The 18608-nt window shown below is 45.1% G+C and overlaps 1 protein-coding gene across 1 annotated transcript in view; it reads left to right on the plus strand.

Moving 5' to 3' along the window:
• MACROH2A2 (macroH2A.2 histone) overlaps positions 1 to 17714 on the plus strand; it is a 63475-nt gene extending 45761 nt beyond the window's left edge. Inside the window, exons 3-9 of the mRNA XM_019626413.1 lie at positions 1962 to 2068; positions 3335 to 3532; positions 4598 to 4708; positions 6194 to 6293; positions 10170 to 10259; positions 14418 to 14592; positions 16900 to 17714. Coding sequence (XP_019481958.1) covers positions 1962 to 2068; positions 3335 to 3532; positions 4598 to 4708; positions 6194 to 6293; positions 10170 to 10259; positions 14418 to 14592; positions 16900 to 17065 — 947 coding nt within the window. The 3' untranslated portion in view covers positions 17066 to 17714. The remainder of the gene's footprint in view (positions 1 to 1961; positions 2069 to 3334; positions 3533 to 4597; positions 4709 to 6193; positions 6294 to 10169; positions 10260 to 14417; positions 14593 to 16899) is intronic.
• The last annotated feature ends 894 nt before the right edge of the window (positions 17715 to 18608 follow it).

The following is an 18608-nucleotide window of genomic DNA, read 5'->3' on the forward strand; positions in this document are numbered from 1 at the left end:
GGCCGGCCCCTACATTCCTTTTTGATCAGTACACTTTTTAAGACAAAGAAAGGGTTGGGCAGCAGCAGTCTGAATGCAGCAAACCAGATTATTTAATATGGCATTAATTTCAAATATTCCATCCCACTGTCCCAACAAATATGCTCATACTTCTCAAACTACAGTGCTGCAATCTTTGATTCAGAAAACACGACCACTGTGTAAATTAATTGCTGGTAAACGCAATATTCATTGCTTAATAAGCTGGAAAGGGTGTTGTGAGATGAATTTGCAGTGATTTAGCACTTTTCATTATGGAAATGCCATATAAATATTTAACTGTAATGCTTATTTTATTCTAATTTTTTGTTAATTACATTTACTTAGTTAATGTGGCATATTTATGCCAAGTTTTTATTTTATTGCCATAGATTTTATGAATGATGGCAATTTCATGTGCTATTTTGTTTGAAATTAGGTTGATTATAAAGACTCATACAGAATCGCCTGTTAATTTTAGCGTTTATTATCTATGCCATTGTACCAGCAAATCCCCCATCACACACACACATACCCCTGTGCGCACACACACACACGCCTGTGCACATACATCACACACACAACAAATTTATACACACCTGCACATACACATACTTTTTCCCCTATGTATTAGTGAGACAACTCATTGGCACATTGCCTCTCGCTTTCTAAGGGAAGAAATTTCTCTTTATAGACTCATATTCATACTTTTGAAGGCAGACAAATTTGATTTAGCAGAGCATCCTTCTAAAATTGAGGAAGAAAGGAAAATAACAAAATAAGAAAGAAGAGGAAGGGGAAAGCCTACAGATGGTATAAACGAATTCTATAGATGAAAAAAGATTTTTTTTTTTACTCAAAAATGTTGATAGCACGTGAAGTAGTTTTAGGAAAATTCCTTTCTATCAGTTCTTTCACATTTACCATATGACATGTTTGTTAAACTCGGAGCCATGCTTAGGTCCTGAGGGATATGTGGAAAAGCCCTGGGTCCCAGCATACCTTCCTTCTCAGGTGTCAAGATATCCCCACTAGGAATTCACTTCTCAGGTTAAGCATTACTTCATCCAATAATGTAAGTCAGTTCTTCACATTCACTTTCCTTTAGGGCAAGAGGGTTCTGGGGCATCAAGTGAAGAGGAAAAGGAGGTCCCAGTGGGTCCCAATGGGTCCCAAAGACAGACTTTACCTACATGACTGTTCTCTTCAGACATGGCTCTTGTATTAATAAGTCTGTACACTGAAAGAAGCTCGGATCCTATGTTAGGGTTCTGTTTTGGTCAGGATTAACTGCTGACAGTAGCTTGAAGAAGAGAGTTTATTCCTCTCTCATACAAAAGCAGTCTGGAGACAACAGTCCAAGTTGGTAAGGAGGCTCCACAGTCATAAGAGACCCCCGTTCCTTCTATCTTGTTGCTCTGTCATCCACAACTTCTGCCTCTTGGTCAAAAATGGCTGCTCAAATTCCAGCCATCATGTCCACAGTTGGCCAGTAGAAAAGGAAGAAGGGCACCATCGCTTCATGGATGGACACTTCCCAGAAGTACCATACGACACAACTACTTGCCTTTCGTTGGCCAGAACTTAATCACATGACCACACTTATCAACAAGGGAGGTTGGGAAATACTGCCTTCAATCCTTCCAATGGTTATGGGCTCAGCAAAAAATCAGAGGTCTGCATACTCAGGAATATGGGGGGCAATTAATGTCAAGGGACAACTAGAAGACTTTGTCACAGGATCATATATCAGATCTTGCTAAAATATTTTACTTGTCTGTGACCTGAGTTCTTTTCAGCTTTCTAGATTTCTTTCCAGGCCCAGACATAAAAATCACAAATGAATAAACGGGATCAAACTCAAAAACCATTACCAAAGAAAAGCTTTAGACAGCTCAGACCCCATTCTGTCATTGCCTATTAACTCCCCTTTGCAATTTCAGCGGAAATTCTAGAATTGGCTGGAAATGCTGCAAGGGACAACAAGAAGGCCCGGATAGCCCCAAGACACATCCTGTTGGCAGTGGCCAATGACGAGGAGCTCAATCAGGTATGTCTGAGGCATTGGTACGTGCCACCGCGTGGGTTTTCCAAACACACTCCTGCGTGCGGGCTCAGCTGCCTACAAATCATTCCTGCTACAGTTCCCAGTCACATTTATACCAAAAAAAAAAAAATCAGATCCTAAAAGAGAAGGACCAGTTCTGCTATCCATATCATTCGGACTCAAAATAAAATTGCCTCTGGAATAGATGCCATTATATATTCTGGGCCTGGCCAGACCATCTTTTCTTTAAAAACAAGCTCAGTGTGTTGCTGGGGACGGTGCTGTGCACATGTGTTATTCTCTTCATAGTTTCTTCACACAAATTTTGTTGACAGTTTATTCTGATGAGGGCAGGAGAGCCCTTCTTCACATATGAGGACTGACCCTTTATATTTTAGAACTGACTACAAAGTGGAGTGACTTACCCCCTCCCCACCCCCAAGGATTAAAGTATAAGAATTTTTATTTGTATTTAATTTTTAATCTCAATTTCTCAAACTGTCTGTGGTAAAGTGATTCTTATTTCCAATCCACCATGGACTCATAATTTCCAAAAATACAATAAAAAATAATTACTAGAAAAATAAAAGAAACAAAAAAATACAAGCTACAGTTTCTTGTTATTAGATCCAATAGATACACAATAACTGTCAATTTATGATAAAAGTTTCTAAACTCTTCTCATGATTTCTGTACTTCATCACAGACAGGTAACAGTTTATGGACCAGCCCTGGTTGCAGACCACACTTGGAGTAACGCCACTTTAAGATGTACAGAATGTATTCGTAGAGAAGAACATGCCGATTAGTTAAACAGATAGCAATTGAGAGGCACCTGGTTAAATATATTTTACTAATGGAATGCATGATCAAAAGAGTGTGGAGACCACTGCTCTGTTGTTAACTGGGTCTAGCCCTAACATTGACCTTTGAACCTCATTTTGTCAAGCTGTGCTCCCCCCATGTGAAGCTCTTTATCCTCTGTTATGTCTGGAATTCCAGAGCCCTGGGCAACATCACTGGTTTCAGCTTCTATACCCTTTCATTTTGCTTTGCTTGTTTTGCTTTCTGTGCAAAATCACAGGAGGCCTTGATACCTACAGGGACGTGCTCACCAAGTGAAACAGGGAGCACCAATTAAACTGTGTATTTTGCAATTTTTTGGGGAAAGCAAAGACCAGACTTAACCCTTGTTTTGATCAGTTAAAACTATTAAATCCAGAACCAGCAAGCCCCTTGCTGCCTGAGCGCCTGTGTTTCTCTCTTCAGCTGCTAAAAGGAGTGACCATCGCCAGTGGAGGCGTCCTGCCCAGAATTCACCCTGAACTGCTGGCCAAAAAGCGAGGGACCAAAGGCAAGTCGGAAACTATCCTCTCCCCTCCCCCAGAGAAAAGAGGAAGAAAGGCCACATCAGGCAAGAAGGGCGGCAAGAAATCCAAGGCTGCCAAACCACGAACATCCAAAAAGGTGAGCCAGGTTGTTATCTGAGCCAGGGACGCTCAGAACAGAAGGAAAGTTGAACGATCAAAAGATGAGGGCGTAGTCAAGATTGCTAAAGGTCGGGGGATTCTCCACAGCTGGGTGCTGGGAGAAAATGACAAGAATGTCTGTGAAGAAAAATAAAGGGCCCTTGAGACTAGAGCTCAAATCATCAGGCCGGGGCTGCTAGAGATGTCCAAACCCAAAGCGAGCATGATTTTCCTATTTCCAGATTCCTTCCACTGCCCCCACCAAAACCTTAGGTGAGAGAGGATCACCTGGAACTCTACTTTCCATTTCTCCAGAGCTCCATGTTGCACACTACAACGTCTCTAGTCTCCCCTAGATAGGTGCCTAAGTCAATGGGATTTCAGGTGTTTTGGATAACCTGATATGCTAAGTAGCTATAACTCAGAGATGCTTTTTGTGGAGCAATACTTTCCTATGCTGTCCAGTGCGGTAACTGCTAGCCACACGTGGCTATTTCAATGTGGATTTAAATGAATGAAAACTACATCAAATTTAAAATTAGTTACTCGGTTGCACCAGCCGAGTGCTCAGTCGCACTGAGTACAGTTGCAGGGCATTTCCATGACTGCAGGAAGCCCAATGGGACAGCACTGCTTCAGAGGTTGTCAAAGTTTCGTTCCGCAGACCTCCATGACAACACGGAAGAGCTCAGTGCACTGCCACGGTGCCCCTGGGACATCCCGGGGAGAAGGGGGGTTGAGCAGTGTGCTAGAATGACCCTGCTTGGTTCTGATGCTTGTCAGCATAAGCTGCAGGTGTGGAAAAGAGCACGAATTACACCTGTGACCAGGTTGGAGTGAGGACAGGTACATTATTCTTTAACGCACTTTATTTTTGGCAGCACCCTTTTTTGTCCCTCATATTGCTGTCTCTTGCTTCCCTCCACCGAGAACAGCAGAACACAACACCTAAACCACTTCCTTTCATGTCCAAGTTGTTGGTGGCCATGAGAAGAGCTAAATCAAGCCACGCTGGGCTTTTTCTGGATGATTTCCCATCTGTCCTTCTGATTTCTACCCACAGTCCAAACCAAAGGACAGCGATAAAGAAGGTACTTCAAATTCCACCTCTGAAGATGGGCCAGGGGATGGATTCACCATCCTGTCTTCCAAGAGCCTTGTTCTAGGGCAGAAGGTAATAAAAAGAATTGCACGGTGCTTTTGTAAAGCACGATTGCATTTTTAGAACCTGCGGTTTACAAGCAATGATGCCTCGTTCATGCCTGACTCCCCAATCTGATTTTCACTCTGGTCTTGAATTGTTCCTTTTTTAGCTAAAGAGCGAGGGCAGTGTCTGCATTGTCAGAGTGAACAAGTTCTTTAGTGCTGAGAATTGTTCATGCTGATATTGGTCAGCCAAAGGTGAGCATAGAGCATCTTTCTGGTCAGCAGGTAGGATGGCATTGCTGGTTTTGCTGGAAATTCCCCATGCCCGAGCTATGTCTGTGCCCACCCTAATATGCATCGTTAACTTTCTCAAACAGCCTTTGGGAGGTCCACCTTACATGGCTCAATGTAATTTGTCAAAGGAAGAAAATAGAAATACGTTTCCTGAATATCCCTGGTGTTAGAGATGAATTATTTGCCAATAATTTAGTCTGCTTGCCTTCCTCGGCTGCAGAAAGAAAACAAACAGGGCTATATGTTGAACGGTCTTCAGCAGCACAACAGCAGCCCAGCCAGACATGCAAATAATTCATTCCCACAGCATAAAGTTTACGGAACGGGCGATTTATCTGTCAAGTCAACTGGGGCTAAAATAAGACACACAAGGAAACAGTTATATCTCTGGTAGCTGAACGTTTGCAGCCTGACAACAGTACACCGGGAACCTCTGTTGAAGCAATTGGGAAGAGCAGGTTATAAGAAGAGCGTAAATGTGGCAGGTTCCTAATTCATCACCAGTGAAAGCAGGAAAGCAAAGAGGTGGAATTCATGTCCCCTGTAGGGGCTATCTGTAGTTACATGATGCTTTCTCTCACTTATCTAGGGGAACATAAAATCCTTGTTCACATGGGGAGATGATGGAGAATGCCTCCATTGCATTCAGTTATGAGCACATAGGGCAGCATTTCACATGTGTAGCCCCAACAATGTAGTCCCCAGAAGGCAAGGTGGCTAGACATAGGCAGGTTGGGATCCTGGAGCCCATCCTTTCTTTCAAGCAAGGTCATCAGCTTTGCGTCCCTCGCCCAAAGGTCGGTGCTGCTCTGGGAAGAGTGCAGGGAGCTGAAGGGAGAGGAGAAGGCAAGCCCTGGGCTTCCCTTGCAGGAGCCACTCAAAGAATGTGTCACCGAGCACCAAGGCCACCCAGATTAGGAAACAAAAGCATAGGCTATGGGGAAAGAAGAGGAGGTGAGGTCCCATTTCTACTCCTGGAAGAGGAGGAGATTTGTTGCATGCTGCTAACCTCAGAGTGAAAATCAAATCCACTGAGCTCAAAAAAGCCTACTGAAAATCAGACACCTGAGAAACTTGAGACAGCTGCTCCACGTACAGCCCTTTGTGTTGACAATTCAGTATAAATCATGGAGAGAATTAACAGATATGATGTAAAATATGAGGATGTTTAATAGGATTTAATCTTTCCCACACTCTCCGTCTTTTCTTCCTAATGCAGCTGTCCTTGACCCAGAGTGACATCAGCCATATTGGCTCTATGAGAGTAGAGGGCATTGTCCACCCAACCACAGCCGAAATTGACCTCAAGGAAGATATAGGTAAGGTCCTGAGACTTTGGTAGAGATGTCATAGTATAGTCTACTGTTTGTGCAAGTTCTTAGGAAGTTTGTCATTGTCAACTGGATGTCCCTTGCTTGGGGTAGGTACCATGTCAAACTCTGCCTTTGTATGTAGTTGAACAGCATGACTAGAGAATAACTAATCCTGTTTCAAATCTGCATATATTTTTGAAATTTTTATGGAAGTGTTATATACACACAGATCATTAGTGCACAGCTTGGTGATTTTTTTCTCCAAGTGAACACACCTTTGTAACAAGCACCTTCATCATGAAGCAGAACCTTACCAGCACCCCAGAAGTTCCCACCTTCCCTGTTCCCAGTCACCATTCCATTCATGAGTACCCAATATTCTGTCTTCTAACAGCATAGATGGGTGTCATCTGTTTTGGATTTTATATGAATGAAATCATGCAGTATGTCTTCTTTTGTATCTGACTCCTTTTGCTCAACTTTATATTTGTGAAATCCACCCATATTGATGAGTGTGGTTGTAGTTCTTTTTTTTTTTTTTTTTTTTTTTTTTTTTTTTTGCTTTTTGCTGTATAGTATTTCACTGTAGGAATATGCCACAATTTGTTGACCCATTCTGTCATTGGTGGTATTTGGGTATCGTTTCCAGTTTAGACTATAATGAGTAGTACTGCTTTAAACATTGTTGTACATGTTTTGTGTAAAACTCCATGGATATTTTAAGCTTAAATACTGAGAACACCATTGGTAAAAAGGAAATAGACAGCTGGGAAAAGTTAGGTTGTCTTTAAGGTGGGAGCGATTACCAGGCTAGGTAGAGGAGCGTGGGAAGGTAAGCTATCAAGGGCACGAAATCATAGCGTTCTACATGGTCACCATCTTATCCATTTTCACAAGACAGAACAAGTGCCTTAAACTCTGCATTGAAAGAGTGAAGTGAGCAAAGAAAGTCCTGGGATGCAGGACTTGCTTTGGAGATAGGTAATTCGAGGCAACTGCTAGTAGTTCAGCCCTACATGAGAGCATCAGGGGCCCCAGGCTTCTAGGCTCACTTATGTTTTCCTCTTGGCATCAGAGGTCACTTGCTTTGCTGTAAAGGAAGTAGGACAGCACTGGGGGGGGGGAAGAAAAAACATGCATTACAGAGATACAGGACTTCTCTTGCAGAGAAAGAGAGATGGTGAAAATTCCTTCTTCACTTTTCAGACCTGGCTCAGGGCCTACCAACTGCCAACTCCACACCTCTGTGGGAAGACTCCCCTAGTGGCCTTAATCTTGAGCTCTGTTTTGAAGTGTGTCCTAGCTTCTCATGAACAAAACAAGTGGCACTGTCCTAATCTATCATTCCTATAGTTTGCATTTTTATATCAGGAAAACCATAAAGATCTTTCTTTTTTTTTTTTAAGCGGCAGGGTAGTGGTAGAATAGAAAGAGTTCCGGTATTGGAGCAAAAACTGTAGCTCAGGTCCCCTCAGGGAGGCTCTGGAGTCAGCCTGGGTCTGTGTCCTGGATTTTACGGATCACTTTCTAGCTGTGTGACTTTAGGCAGGTTTCTTAACTCTCTGAACCTCAGTTTCCTCACCTATCAATGAGGGTAACAATAGTACATGACCCATGGGGTGAAGATTAAAGAACACATGGATGGGGCTTAGCACAGTGCTGGGCTCATAAGCATTTCATAGGTAATATTCTTTATTGTTTCTGTATTGTTAGAAAGGGTCTCTCCCGTGATGACTCCTTGCTCTACTACCATCACCCAAACCATTAACCCCATGCAAATAAGGCCCTGATTTACTCTTTTTAAAACATTGTATGCTCTTACAAAAAAGATCAAGCATACACACAAATAGCAGAGGAGTGTAATGAAACCCTAGGCCCTCAGCTACAATAATCATCAACCCATGACCAAGTTTTTTTCAGCTCTGCCCCCACCCACATCCTCACAGATATCATATCATTTTATCTGAATATTTCAAAATGGGGAAAGCTACTTTTTTAACAACATAACCATAATACCATTATCAAACCAAAAATTAATATCATCCGTGTTCAAATTCCAGCTGCATCATAAATGTCAATTTTTTTTATTTGCTTATTTGATTCAGGATCCAACTAAGTCCACACATTGCAGTTGGTTGATAAGTCTCTTATAACCCATAGGTTTTGGGGGGTTTTTTGTTTTGTTTTGTTTTGCTTTTTGTTTGTTTTTGTTTTTTCCTTTTATTTATTTATTAGTTGATGTAGATGCTTAAAAGAGGTTCAGAAACTTTGAGCAAGACTGCTTGGTCAGTGTTGGAATGTTCTTCCATCAGGAGGCAGGTAAGGCCTGGCTGGTTGTCCCCTATAGATGCTCCTAGCCTACCTTTGTCTGTTCGTTAGGGGCTGCAAAGTGGGGAAGTGCTAATTCTAGCATTCCTTCTTCATTTCTTCACTGGAATGAAAAAGTCCCCACAGAGAGAAAGTCCCCTCATCAACCCTCCAGGCTGCTTTATTCTTAGATGCCCTCGTTGCCTATTACATGTTCCCATCTGGCCTCTGACCTGAATGCAAAGAGAAGCTGCTTAGACCTATTTCCCCTGCTTCTCAGCATGGACTTGGTACCAGCTTTGATTACCTGCCTCCTCCAGGCTTCTGTGACCTAGCAGATCAAAACTGGCCAGGAGTCTGAGGGCCAGAAAGGAGACTTAGAGGCATTTCCAAATTGTGCTATTGAAACCCGAGCACATTAATGAAGAAATCCCTCCCCATCCCCATCCCAGGAGAGAGTGACTATTGTAATAGACATTTTTCCTAATTGATCTGCACAATGCACTGTGGCTCTCCACATATACTTGAGTGTTTGAGTAAGGAGTGGGGAGGCTCCCTCGCCCAGCCTCTAGGAAAGCCTCTGAACTGAATAGTAATAATAATAACTAATAATAGCTATGAAGAGAGAAAGCTGAGAATTGCCCCGGACATCCAAATCACCAGATTCAGGAGAAGATGGAAGTACAACAAGGGAAAATTCCTCACCTCCCACCTGAGAGTGGCAGTCATACTTGTCTGGACAAAACACCCGCACGTCATCTCAGGGGCATGAGGATCCCCTGGGACACATACGCTGGGTTCCTACTGGGCCAGAGATAGAGTCCTGCCGTCTCCTGGGGGTTCCTCTTGGTCTCTGTAGCAGCATAACCCTGAAATATTGAGTAGGGAATTGTCCTACCATCAAAGACTCAAGGGATCTCCTAACAGAAAGGTCCTTGGCAATTAGCCTCTCAAATCTCTGCATTTGTCCACTGAAAACCAAGGCCCAGGCTCCCCTGGGCCTGTGTCTGTTCTTTGATCCCAAGGACTTACAAACATTGGTGGTGGTGAGATGGGAATAGGACCCCCAGAGCTCTCTACCCAGAGCTTCCTGCTGAGCCATCGGTCACCTCGGGCCTGGACTGTATCCCCAAGGGTGCCTTGGGAACCAGGGTTAGAGCAGATGACAAGAGGGCCTGTGAGACACCCCCCAGTATGGGGTGCTGCCATCAAATCAAGATACTGAATTTAACAAACACAACACATGTTCTGAGCCCAGAGAACAGAACACTGGAGCCTCAATTAAAAATATATATATATCTTCAGGAGTCATGTCATGAGACTGCTTTATGGCCAAATCACCCCCTAAAAAGGTCTTTTAAAAGAGTTTGCTAGAATCTAAGTCCTGCTGGACAGAAACCAGAAACCCCTGCCGTCAGTGACCACTGGCAAACCAGGATTTCAGTTGCAAAGTTTGATTCCTACTTTCTAAGCGTGGCTTGTTTGTTTGTTTCTGGCTTACTAAAAGTATGTCAAATAGTGTAATTAATGACATTGAAAACAACAACCACAATGGCGTCTTGTTCGCCTTCACAGGTAAGGCCTTGGAAAAGGCTGGGGGCAAAGAGTTCTTGGAAACAGTAAAGGAGCTCCGCAAATCCCAAGGCCCTTTGGAAGTTGCTGAAGGTAAGTGTGGAATTGGGCCCATATTCCCAGCATAGCCTCACCACCTCCCTCTCCAGCTTCACGCATCTTCAGTTTGCAAAGCAAAATTAGCCATCACTAATCAGAAAGCTTTTTTTTTTTTTTTTAATTTGAGCAGGTCCATGTAGATCATTTCATATGCTTTGGGGACTATAAAGTGTCTGGATAGTTCAAATCGGTTTGCATCAAGCCACCCCAAAAACAGTCTGAAACTACTGGGCAACTTTATGTTAAGCAGCCATGCCCCTCCCCCACCCCCTGGCAGCCACCAATCTCCCTCTGTCTCTATGGATTTGCCTGTTCCAGACATGTCATATAAAGGGAGTCATAAAATATGTGACCTTTTGTGTCTGACTTCTTTCACGTAACTTTTTGAGGTTTGTGCATGTTGTAGCATGTATCAGAACTTGTTCCTTTTTATGGCTCAATAATATTTTGTTTATCCATTCATCACTTGGGGGGTTGTTTCCACATTTAGCTGTTTCCACCTTTAGCTGCTATGAATATTTGTGCACAAGTTTTTGTTTGAACAACGGTTTTCAAGATTGTTGGGTAATTTTTTGGCAAGTAGGTCCAACTTCAAATCTATGTCCCCACCTACACCACCCCCAGTGACCATGTAGTCACTGCCAACTGCATCCCTGATGCTGGGGCTCCAAAGACAATAAATCCCACCCCTGCTCTCAAGCACTGGACAGTCTAGGAAGAAAAGCAGGCACATAAGTGGGGCACAGAGAGATGGGAACAGGACTCTAAGCTTGCCCTCTGCTTGGGGGAGTCGAGAAGGCTCCATAAGGGTGTAAGACCCACTTACAAGGACATTGTGGCCTTAAGGGTGTTGTGTGTGAGAAGGTTCAGCTCATGAGTCAGCAGGGAGCAGCAGGTAGGAGACCCTATGTAGACAAGAGGGGCACCTTTGAAAGTTTGCGCTGGGGACTGTCAGGATCAGATTTGATTGCTGGAAAAGTAATGGGGCTTCCAGTTAAGAAAGAACATGAGTTCACACTTTACAGTCTGCACACACCACTCCCCATACATATAGCAATAATAGTTTCTTTTTTAACATTTTCAAACAGTTACATTGAAATATAAGACAAACATACATGTGGGCATGGATAGGAGAACTGCACGTGACAGGTCTAAGCTGCAGACACTGGACTCCAGGTCTGAGAATATGCAGAACCATCAGGAGGTCACCTCTTAACATGGTGATGGGACCGGAGTCACCTCACTCTTGGAGGGGACCAGAGCCAGGCTCAGTGATGGATAAAACTCCCATGGCCTTTAGTCCTGACCACCACCCAGGGCTGTAGCTTGTGTGAAATCTGTTTTCTAGGGTAGCCGAAGGGAGCAGGGAGCCCCTCACCCAGGCCTGGGGGCCAGGTTGCCCACTGGCTCAATGTCTGGGTCTACCACACCCCCTACGTCACCATGACACAAAGCCCTGAATTGGCCACATAAGATTGATCTGGATTGGGGGTTCTGGGGGAGGTCCCAGCAAACTGCTTGGCAGGGTGGAAAGAAGAGGAAAAATAGCTGCTCTACATAGGATGAGAGGCTCCAGCACCTTTCGAAACAGAGTTCCAGAGGCAGAAAATAGAAGGTAGAGAAGCAGTATTTTTAAAAGATCGTGGCTGAAATTTTTCCAGAATGAAACCCGTGAGTCCTCAGGTTAAAAATGTTGAGTATAATAAATGAAAATAGAACCCTGTCCCTGTCCCTAACCTTAACCCTATCCCTAATTCTAACCCTAACCCTAACCCTAACCATGTCCCTAACTTTAACCCTAACCCTAAGCCTGTCCATACACTAAACCTAACACTAAACCTGTCCCTAACCCTAACCCTAACCCAAACACTGTCCCTAACCCTAAGCCTAACCCTAACCCTGTCCCTAAACCTAACCCTAACCCTACCTTGTCCCTAACACTAATGCTAACTCTAAACCTAATCCTTTCCCTAACCCTAATCCTAATCCTAACTCTGTCCCTAACACTAACCCTAACCCTCACCCTGTCCCTAACCCTAACAAAAAAACAAAAAAAATTTAAAATAAAAAAAATAAATGAAAAGAAATCCAAAACCTGGCCCATCATGGTGACACTTCAGAAGTTCACAAAACAGGAAAAACCTGAAAAGCAGCCCCAAAATTGAGGGCAGATTGTTTGTAAACTGTTATCCTGACAGCAGACTTAGTAGCTACAAAGGATGCTTGGAGACACTGAGGGGGGAAAACTGTCAACCAAGAATTCCATGTTACTGTGTTATTATTCAAGATGGAAAACCAACGATGCACAGTTTCAGACGTGCAAAAGCTGAGAGTCAGAAATCCACAGACATTCACTGAAAGGATGATAGAGGCCTTACTGGGAGGAACAAGTGAATCCAGGAGGAAGGAGAAGGCTGCAGGGAACAATCATGAGCTAAGAAATTGGTATAAATCTGTTAGGTCTAAGTCTCCGTGGCCTGGACACGGTAGCTACCTGGAAAGAAGGGACTGGTGGAGGTGAATCTGGAAAAGGGGATATAATTCATCAGGGTCACTTAGTTTCAAAACACCATTCCTTGTAAAATATGCCCTATTGTATATTCCATTAAGAAAGAATAAATTTCCAAGATAGGGTGTCTAGTTAGGGGCACATAAAGCCAGGACATGTTCAGTTTAAGAACAGCAAGACGTGAAGCCACCATGTAGAAAGGGCAGCAAGTCTGTATCTTGACTTTGGCATTGGGTGGACCGAGGGGAAAAAGAGCCTCACTCTAGAATTTGAACTCCATGCCAGTATTCCTGCAGATTTGCAGCAGAATTCAGGGCGGCCCAAAAACCTCAGGCAGGGAAGTTAGTGGGACATGACCTTGGTCTGGTAGTGTCTCCAGGTGACAGAAGCAAATGCAACTTCTCTATGGAAGAACTCAGTTCAGTCCAGGTTGACAGTGGCTGTAAGATGCATCCTGATTTCAGCTGGGACGCTGGATGGGTCAGGGTCGGAGGTTGTGGTAGAAATGAAGCAGATGGACCCGGAATGAGACAGGTCTGAGGAAGCCGACTGGTGTACCAGTGACAGAGAGGGAGAAAAGGGAATTGGGTTTCAGGAGTGAGAAATGGTTTTGTTGGGCACATATTGGACCTAGGGCACATGTCACAACCCATGTGAACACCTGCTTTTTATAGGCTCCTCAGGTATGTAGAGATGATCAAAAGACAATCCCTGTCTAAGGGAGTGTAAGGCTACGTGCAGTGGCTCCCAGCTTACAGAGGGTCCTAAGTCACTGGCACAAGTCCTGTACCAGACCTGCTAAGTCAGGATCTCAGGGTAAGGGGTGGGGTGCGGACATGCCTATTTGTTAAAAGCTTAAAAGCCATTGTATCTGTTTCCTATCACTGCCTTAACAAATGACCACAAATTTAGTGCCTTCAAGCAACACAGATTTATTCTCTTAAAAGAGTCGTGGAGGTCAGACATCCCCAGCAATGTTAAACTAAAATCAAGGTGTTGGCTGGGCTGGCTTCTTCTCAGAGAAGCTGTTTCTTGCCTGTTACAGCTGCGTCCCCTGGCACCTGACCACTTCTCTCTGATCTCTGCTCCACCATCACATCACCTTCTCCTACCTTGACCTTCCTGCCTCCTCTTGCAAGGAAAATCTCCCCATCTCAAAAATCTCACTGAACCCCGTTTGCAAAGTCCATTTTGCCATGTAAGGAAACATGCACAGGTTCCAGGGATTGGGGTGCGGATACTTGGGGACGGCCCTTCCTCAGCCACCAGCGGTGATTCTGATGTGTACCTTTGACCAGGAACCATCGTGAGCAGGCAGCCTAACCTGGAGACTAGGTGGCGGACCACATGGAAGTCACGTACTGTCACGTCAGCTTTAAAACATGTATCTCAAGCTTGTGCTGACCATCTAAATCAATTCTGTTACAGCTCCTGCTCTCTGTAAATGTACAGTCCCCATCAGAAACATGGAATGCTGTCCTGTCAACATCTCTATCGCCTCTTTGCCCCCCGTCTCATACTCCTCCCCCCCCACACACACACACATATACACATCTAACAGATTCATGTGAGTTTCGGCTTAACCCCCTGACTTAAGGTGAAGACTAGGAAATAACCTGCCGCGTTTCTCTCCCCTGTCACAGCCGCCGTCAGCCAATCCAGTGGACTTGCAGCCAAATTTGTCATCCACTGTCACATGCCACAGTGGGGCTCTGACAAATGTGAAGAGCAGCTTGAAGAGACCATCAAAAACTGCCTCTCGGCAGCAGAAGACAAGAAGCTAAAGTCTGTCGCCTTCCCGCCTTTCCCCAGTGGCAGGTAAGAGGCGAGTCTCCACGCAGGCGAGAGGTTCTAAGTTTATTCTTCCGGCCTTCTCCCTGGGAACCAGTGGCTCTCCCACTTATTCACATGCTCTCTGGCCATTCCAGAAGACATGACCAAGAGCTGCCATCACATCCAAGCATGCTGACCAGATGACAGGGCAAGAAACCCAGTCTCTATCCTTCAAAACACACAGAAAAAGGCAGCTTTGGAGAGGAACAGAAAGCAGAATTCTTTTTTGAGAGTTAAAAACCCACATTCCATCCAGCTGTCCCTGTCTAGGACACATGATCAGAAAACATCAGGCTCAAAGGCCTTGCCACTCAAAGTGTGGTCCATGGCCCAGCAGCAGCAACCCCACCAGGTTAAAATGTGGAATCTCAGACCCACCCTAGACCTACTACCGTGTTTCCCTGAAAATAAGACCAGGTCTTATATTAATTTTTGCTCCAAAAGATGCATTTTATTCATTTATTCATGGACAAAAATCTACATTTATTCAAATACACTCATGTCTGGCTGACTATCTTAACTGGGGCTTATTTTGGGGTAGGGCTTATATTACGAGCACCCTGAAAATCATGCTAGGGCTTATTTTCCGGTTAAGTCTTATTTTCCAGGAAACACGGTACCTCAGAACCCCCCAGGGGATTCCTGTGCTGCTCTGGGGGGCGGGAGGCTGAGGCTCTGACATGCACACCCAGAGAGATGCAACGCTCTCACCTAGAATTGCTTTTGGGGGTTAGGAGAAATGATTGTTCTAATTATCACAGACCCCAACCGGGCACAAGAACAGTATTTCCAGTAAGTAATGAGGGTATCTGCCCTCACATGCAGCATTTCCTCTCCTCATATCCGCTCATTGTCACAGCAAGTTATCGCTTTGATTTTGAACACCCTCTCAAAAGAGATGGATGCCCCTGTGACATAGATGTGATTTGTATGCTAAAGACATTCTGTTACAGCCTGGGAAGGCTAAGAGGCCTAGCTTCCTGCTGTAATCCTATCCCCAACCTAAGCAAGCAGCACTGGGTCCCCACAGCCCAACCCAGAGGCTGCAGGCTGAATTCTTTGCATAGCTGGGACCATGTGCCATGATGTTTGAATTGGGACACTACATACAAGTGAAAATTCACCTTAGGCAGGCCCATCCTGTACCTACTCAAAGGGGCTTGGTGGCTGACCCCAAATAACCACGATAGCTGTGTCCCTGGAGGTTGGTGCCATGGCACACCCTGGCAGACAGCTCTATCATGGCTTCCTGATGCTTAGGGCCCTGCCCGGAGTCACCACTGCTGAAATAACATTTGTACAACTATATGGGTTGATGAGAGGAACATTAAGTGCATGAAAAAGGAATTAAGAAGACACGGTTTTGAGCACATATTTTTGCCCTTTAAAATTTGTTTATCACATAAACCAGTTTTGTGGGAGTTAATAAAACCTTTATGTGCTTTTTTTGAAGACCAAGTGTTTGAAATGCTGAATTGGTAGTGTTTTTTTTTTTTTAAGATTTTTATTGGGGAATTGGGGGGATGGGAACAGTGCTGGGGAATTGGGGAAAGGGGAACAGACAAGTTGCTGTCGCTTTGTTCTTCAATCTAGTTGTGGAGGACGTTGCTTCACTGGCCCAAGTTGGCACCATCATTGCGCTCTTCTCTGGCGAGGCAGATCAGTCGCCGGCTTCTGGACGGCCGCTCACTGCGGCTGCTGGCCGCTCACGCTGGCTGCTGGCCACACACGGTAGCCCATGGCAATCCACTGCCACAGGGACTGCAGCCCATGCCGTCGCCGGCGACTCATGGCAGCCCAGCTCCAGGTTGAGCTGTTGTTCAGCATCTTAGCTGTGGAGGGCAGTGTCACTGGCCCTCATATGTGGGATCCGAACCGGGGCCCTCTGGCATCCCAAGCGAGTTCTTAACCATTGCGCCACTCGGCCGGCCCTTGGTAGTGTTTTTAAAGCTGAGCTCGACTTGAGTCAGGCTACATAGATTCAAGCACAGGGCACCACTCACAGGCCAGCCCTACGACCTTGGCTAAAACCACTGCCCCTCTGAGTCAGTGTGGCACCTGTAAAGTGGGGACACATCCTCTGCTTGCTCCCCCACCCCCCAGGCCATCCCTCTGATGAGCATCAACGGAGATCATGTGTGAACCAGCTGCACACAGCGAGACCCCCATGCGATAGAAACTGGGGCCCAGTGCCAAGATAAGAAAGACCTGCGTTACCCCACCCTAGGCTAAGTTACTCCATGTATCCCTGGGAACCAAAGTGACATGGACTTTTCTTTTCCTCTGGCACAGAAACTGCTTCCCCAAACAGACAGCCGCCCAGGTGACCCTCAAAGCCATCTCAGCCCACTTCGACGACTCAAGCACGTCTTCGCTGAAGAACGTCTACTTCCTGCTCTTCGACAGCGAGAGCATAGGCATCTACGTGCAGGAGATGGCCAAGCTCGACACCAAGTAGCCGCCCCAGCTGCGGCTGCACTTTCCAGCAGGAGTTGGAGGACGAGCAGAGTCACAGAAGCAGGTTTTATTTTTTAAAAGCAGAAAGGAAAGGTGACGCAGAGGAGCAGAGGGCAGCTGAAGGGGAGCGGGTAGCTGAGGCTGTGGGAGCAGGTCCTGCCCATCAAAGGAGCCCTTTGTATTTTATATTCTTGTTAAAAAGAGCCTCCGTCCTAAAAACCAGGTCTCCACGAGGGGTTCTTTCCATGTTTTTTTCCTGTTGTTTTAGAACTTTTTAAAAAAAAAACAGACTTCGTTTTAGATTTATAGCATTGACTTTTACACACACACACACACACACACACACACACACACACACACAAATCCTTTCAAAATTCTTAAGTCTTCTGTTTCTACTTTTTTGCAAGGGAGGAGGGCATATAAGTGACTCGGGCTTTGTTGGTTGTCTGTATTCAATTATGGAGAGAAGAAATTAGAAAGGCATCTCACTGGTGCTTTTCGTTTCTGTTTTAGTGCCCCCACCCCCACCCCTATAATATCTGTAACTACTCCTAAAACGGTTTTGCTTCAGGCTTTTTTTCTGTTTTGTTTTTAAAGAAAAAGAAAATGAAAGGAAAAAAAAAATAAAAGATCCAGTGTCTTTCTTAAAACATATTCTTTTATTGAAACATTTTCCTGAGTTTGGAAAACTGTGTCCCCATGGGCGGACATGTCTAGAATGTTAACAAATAGAACAAGGCATGTCTCTTAATGGGCTGAGACTGCCGCCTTGCTAGGTCCCAGGTCAGATAGCACAAAATGGTCTGTGTTTCTCAGGCAGCAGGTCCTGCCTCCAAAAGGAGGGCCTGTTTGGCCTTGGTCCACAGGAACGCAGCCCTGGGCGAAGCGCCAGTGGGGCAGCTACCCTTTGCAAGAGAGGCACATGTCTCACTTAGGTCCGGAGCACAGCCCAGGCAGGATGGACTAAGGTCCCCATTGAGGCTGGTGTTCAAGGACTCTCTGGCCAAGTACCCAGAGGCCACCATCAAAAATGGGCAGGAGGAACAGGATGGGCAGAGGCAGGGCCTCAGATGAATTCATCACCTACTTCCTCTGTAGAGAATTAACTTCTGTGGTCCAAAATAGGATCCTCCAGATTAGAAGTTCTCTCCCAAATGGACGAATCATTTATATACTTTAACATAGCCGGTGGCAGGCATTACTACCGCATGGCTGGCCCTCAAGATAAGTGACATTAGGGTTGGCCAGGAAACCAGAAGCACAAAACCACAAAGGTTCCCCCAGGGTCCCCCAACATCAACTGGAGTTTTGTCACTTACAGATTTGTCCATGACAGCAGGCTGGAAGTGCACAGGGGTTCACCTGCTGAACCCCCCAATCTGCTCTATGAATGTTAACCGTATGGCAACCCACTCAAAGGTCACATTAGCTTGGCTGCCTTTCCTTAAACACCTCCAGCAGCTGGCAGGCCAGGATTTGGTCTTAACTCCTGCTAGCTTTGTAAAAATTCACCCTGTTAGAATGAACCTGGAGGTAAATTTTTC

This window comes from Hipposideros armiger, unplaced genomic scaffold (assembly GCF_001890085.2).
Source record: "Hipposideros armiger isolate ML-2016 unplaced genomic scaffold, ASM189008v1 scaffold_15, whole genome shotgun sequence".
In the NCBI taxonomy this organism is placed as follows: Eukaryota; Metazoa; Chordata; class Mammalia; order Chiroptera; family Hipposideridae; genus Hipposideros; species Hipposideros armiger.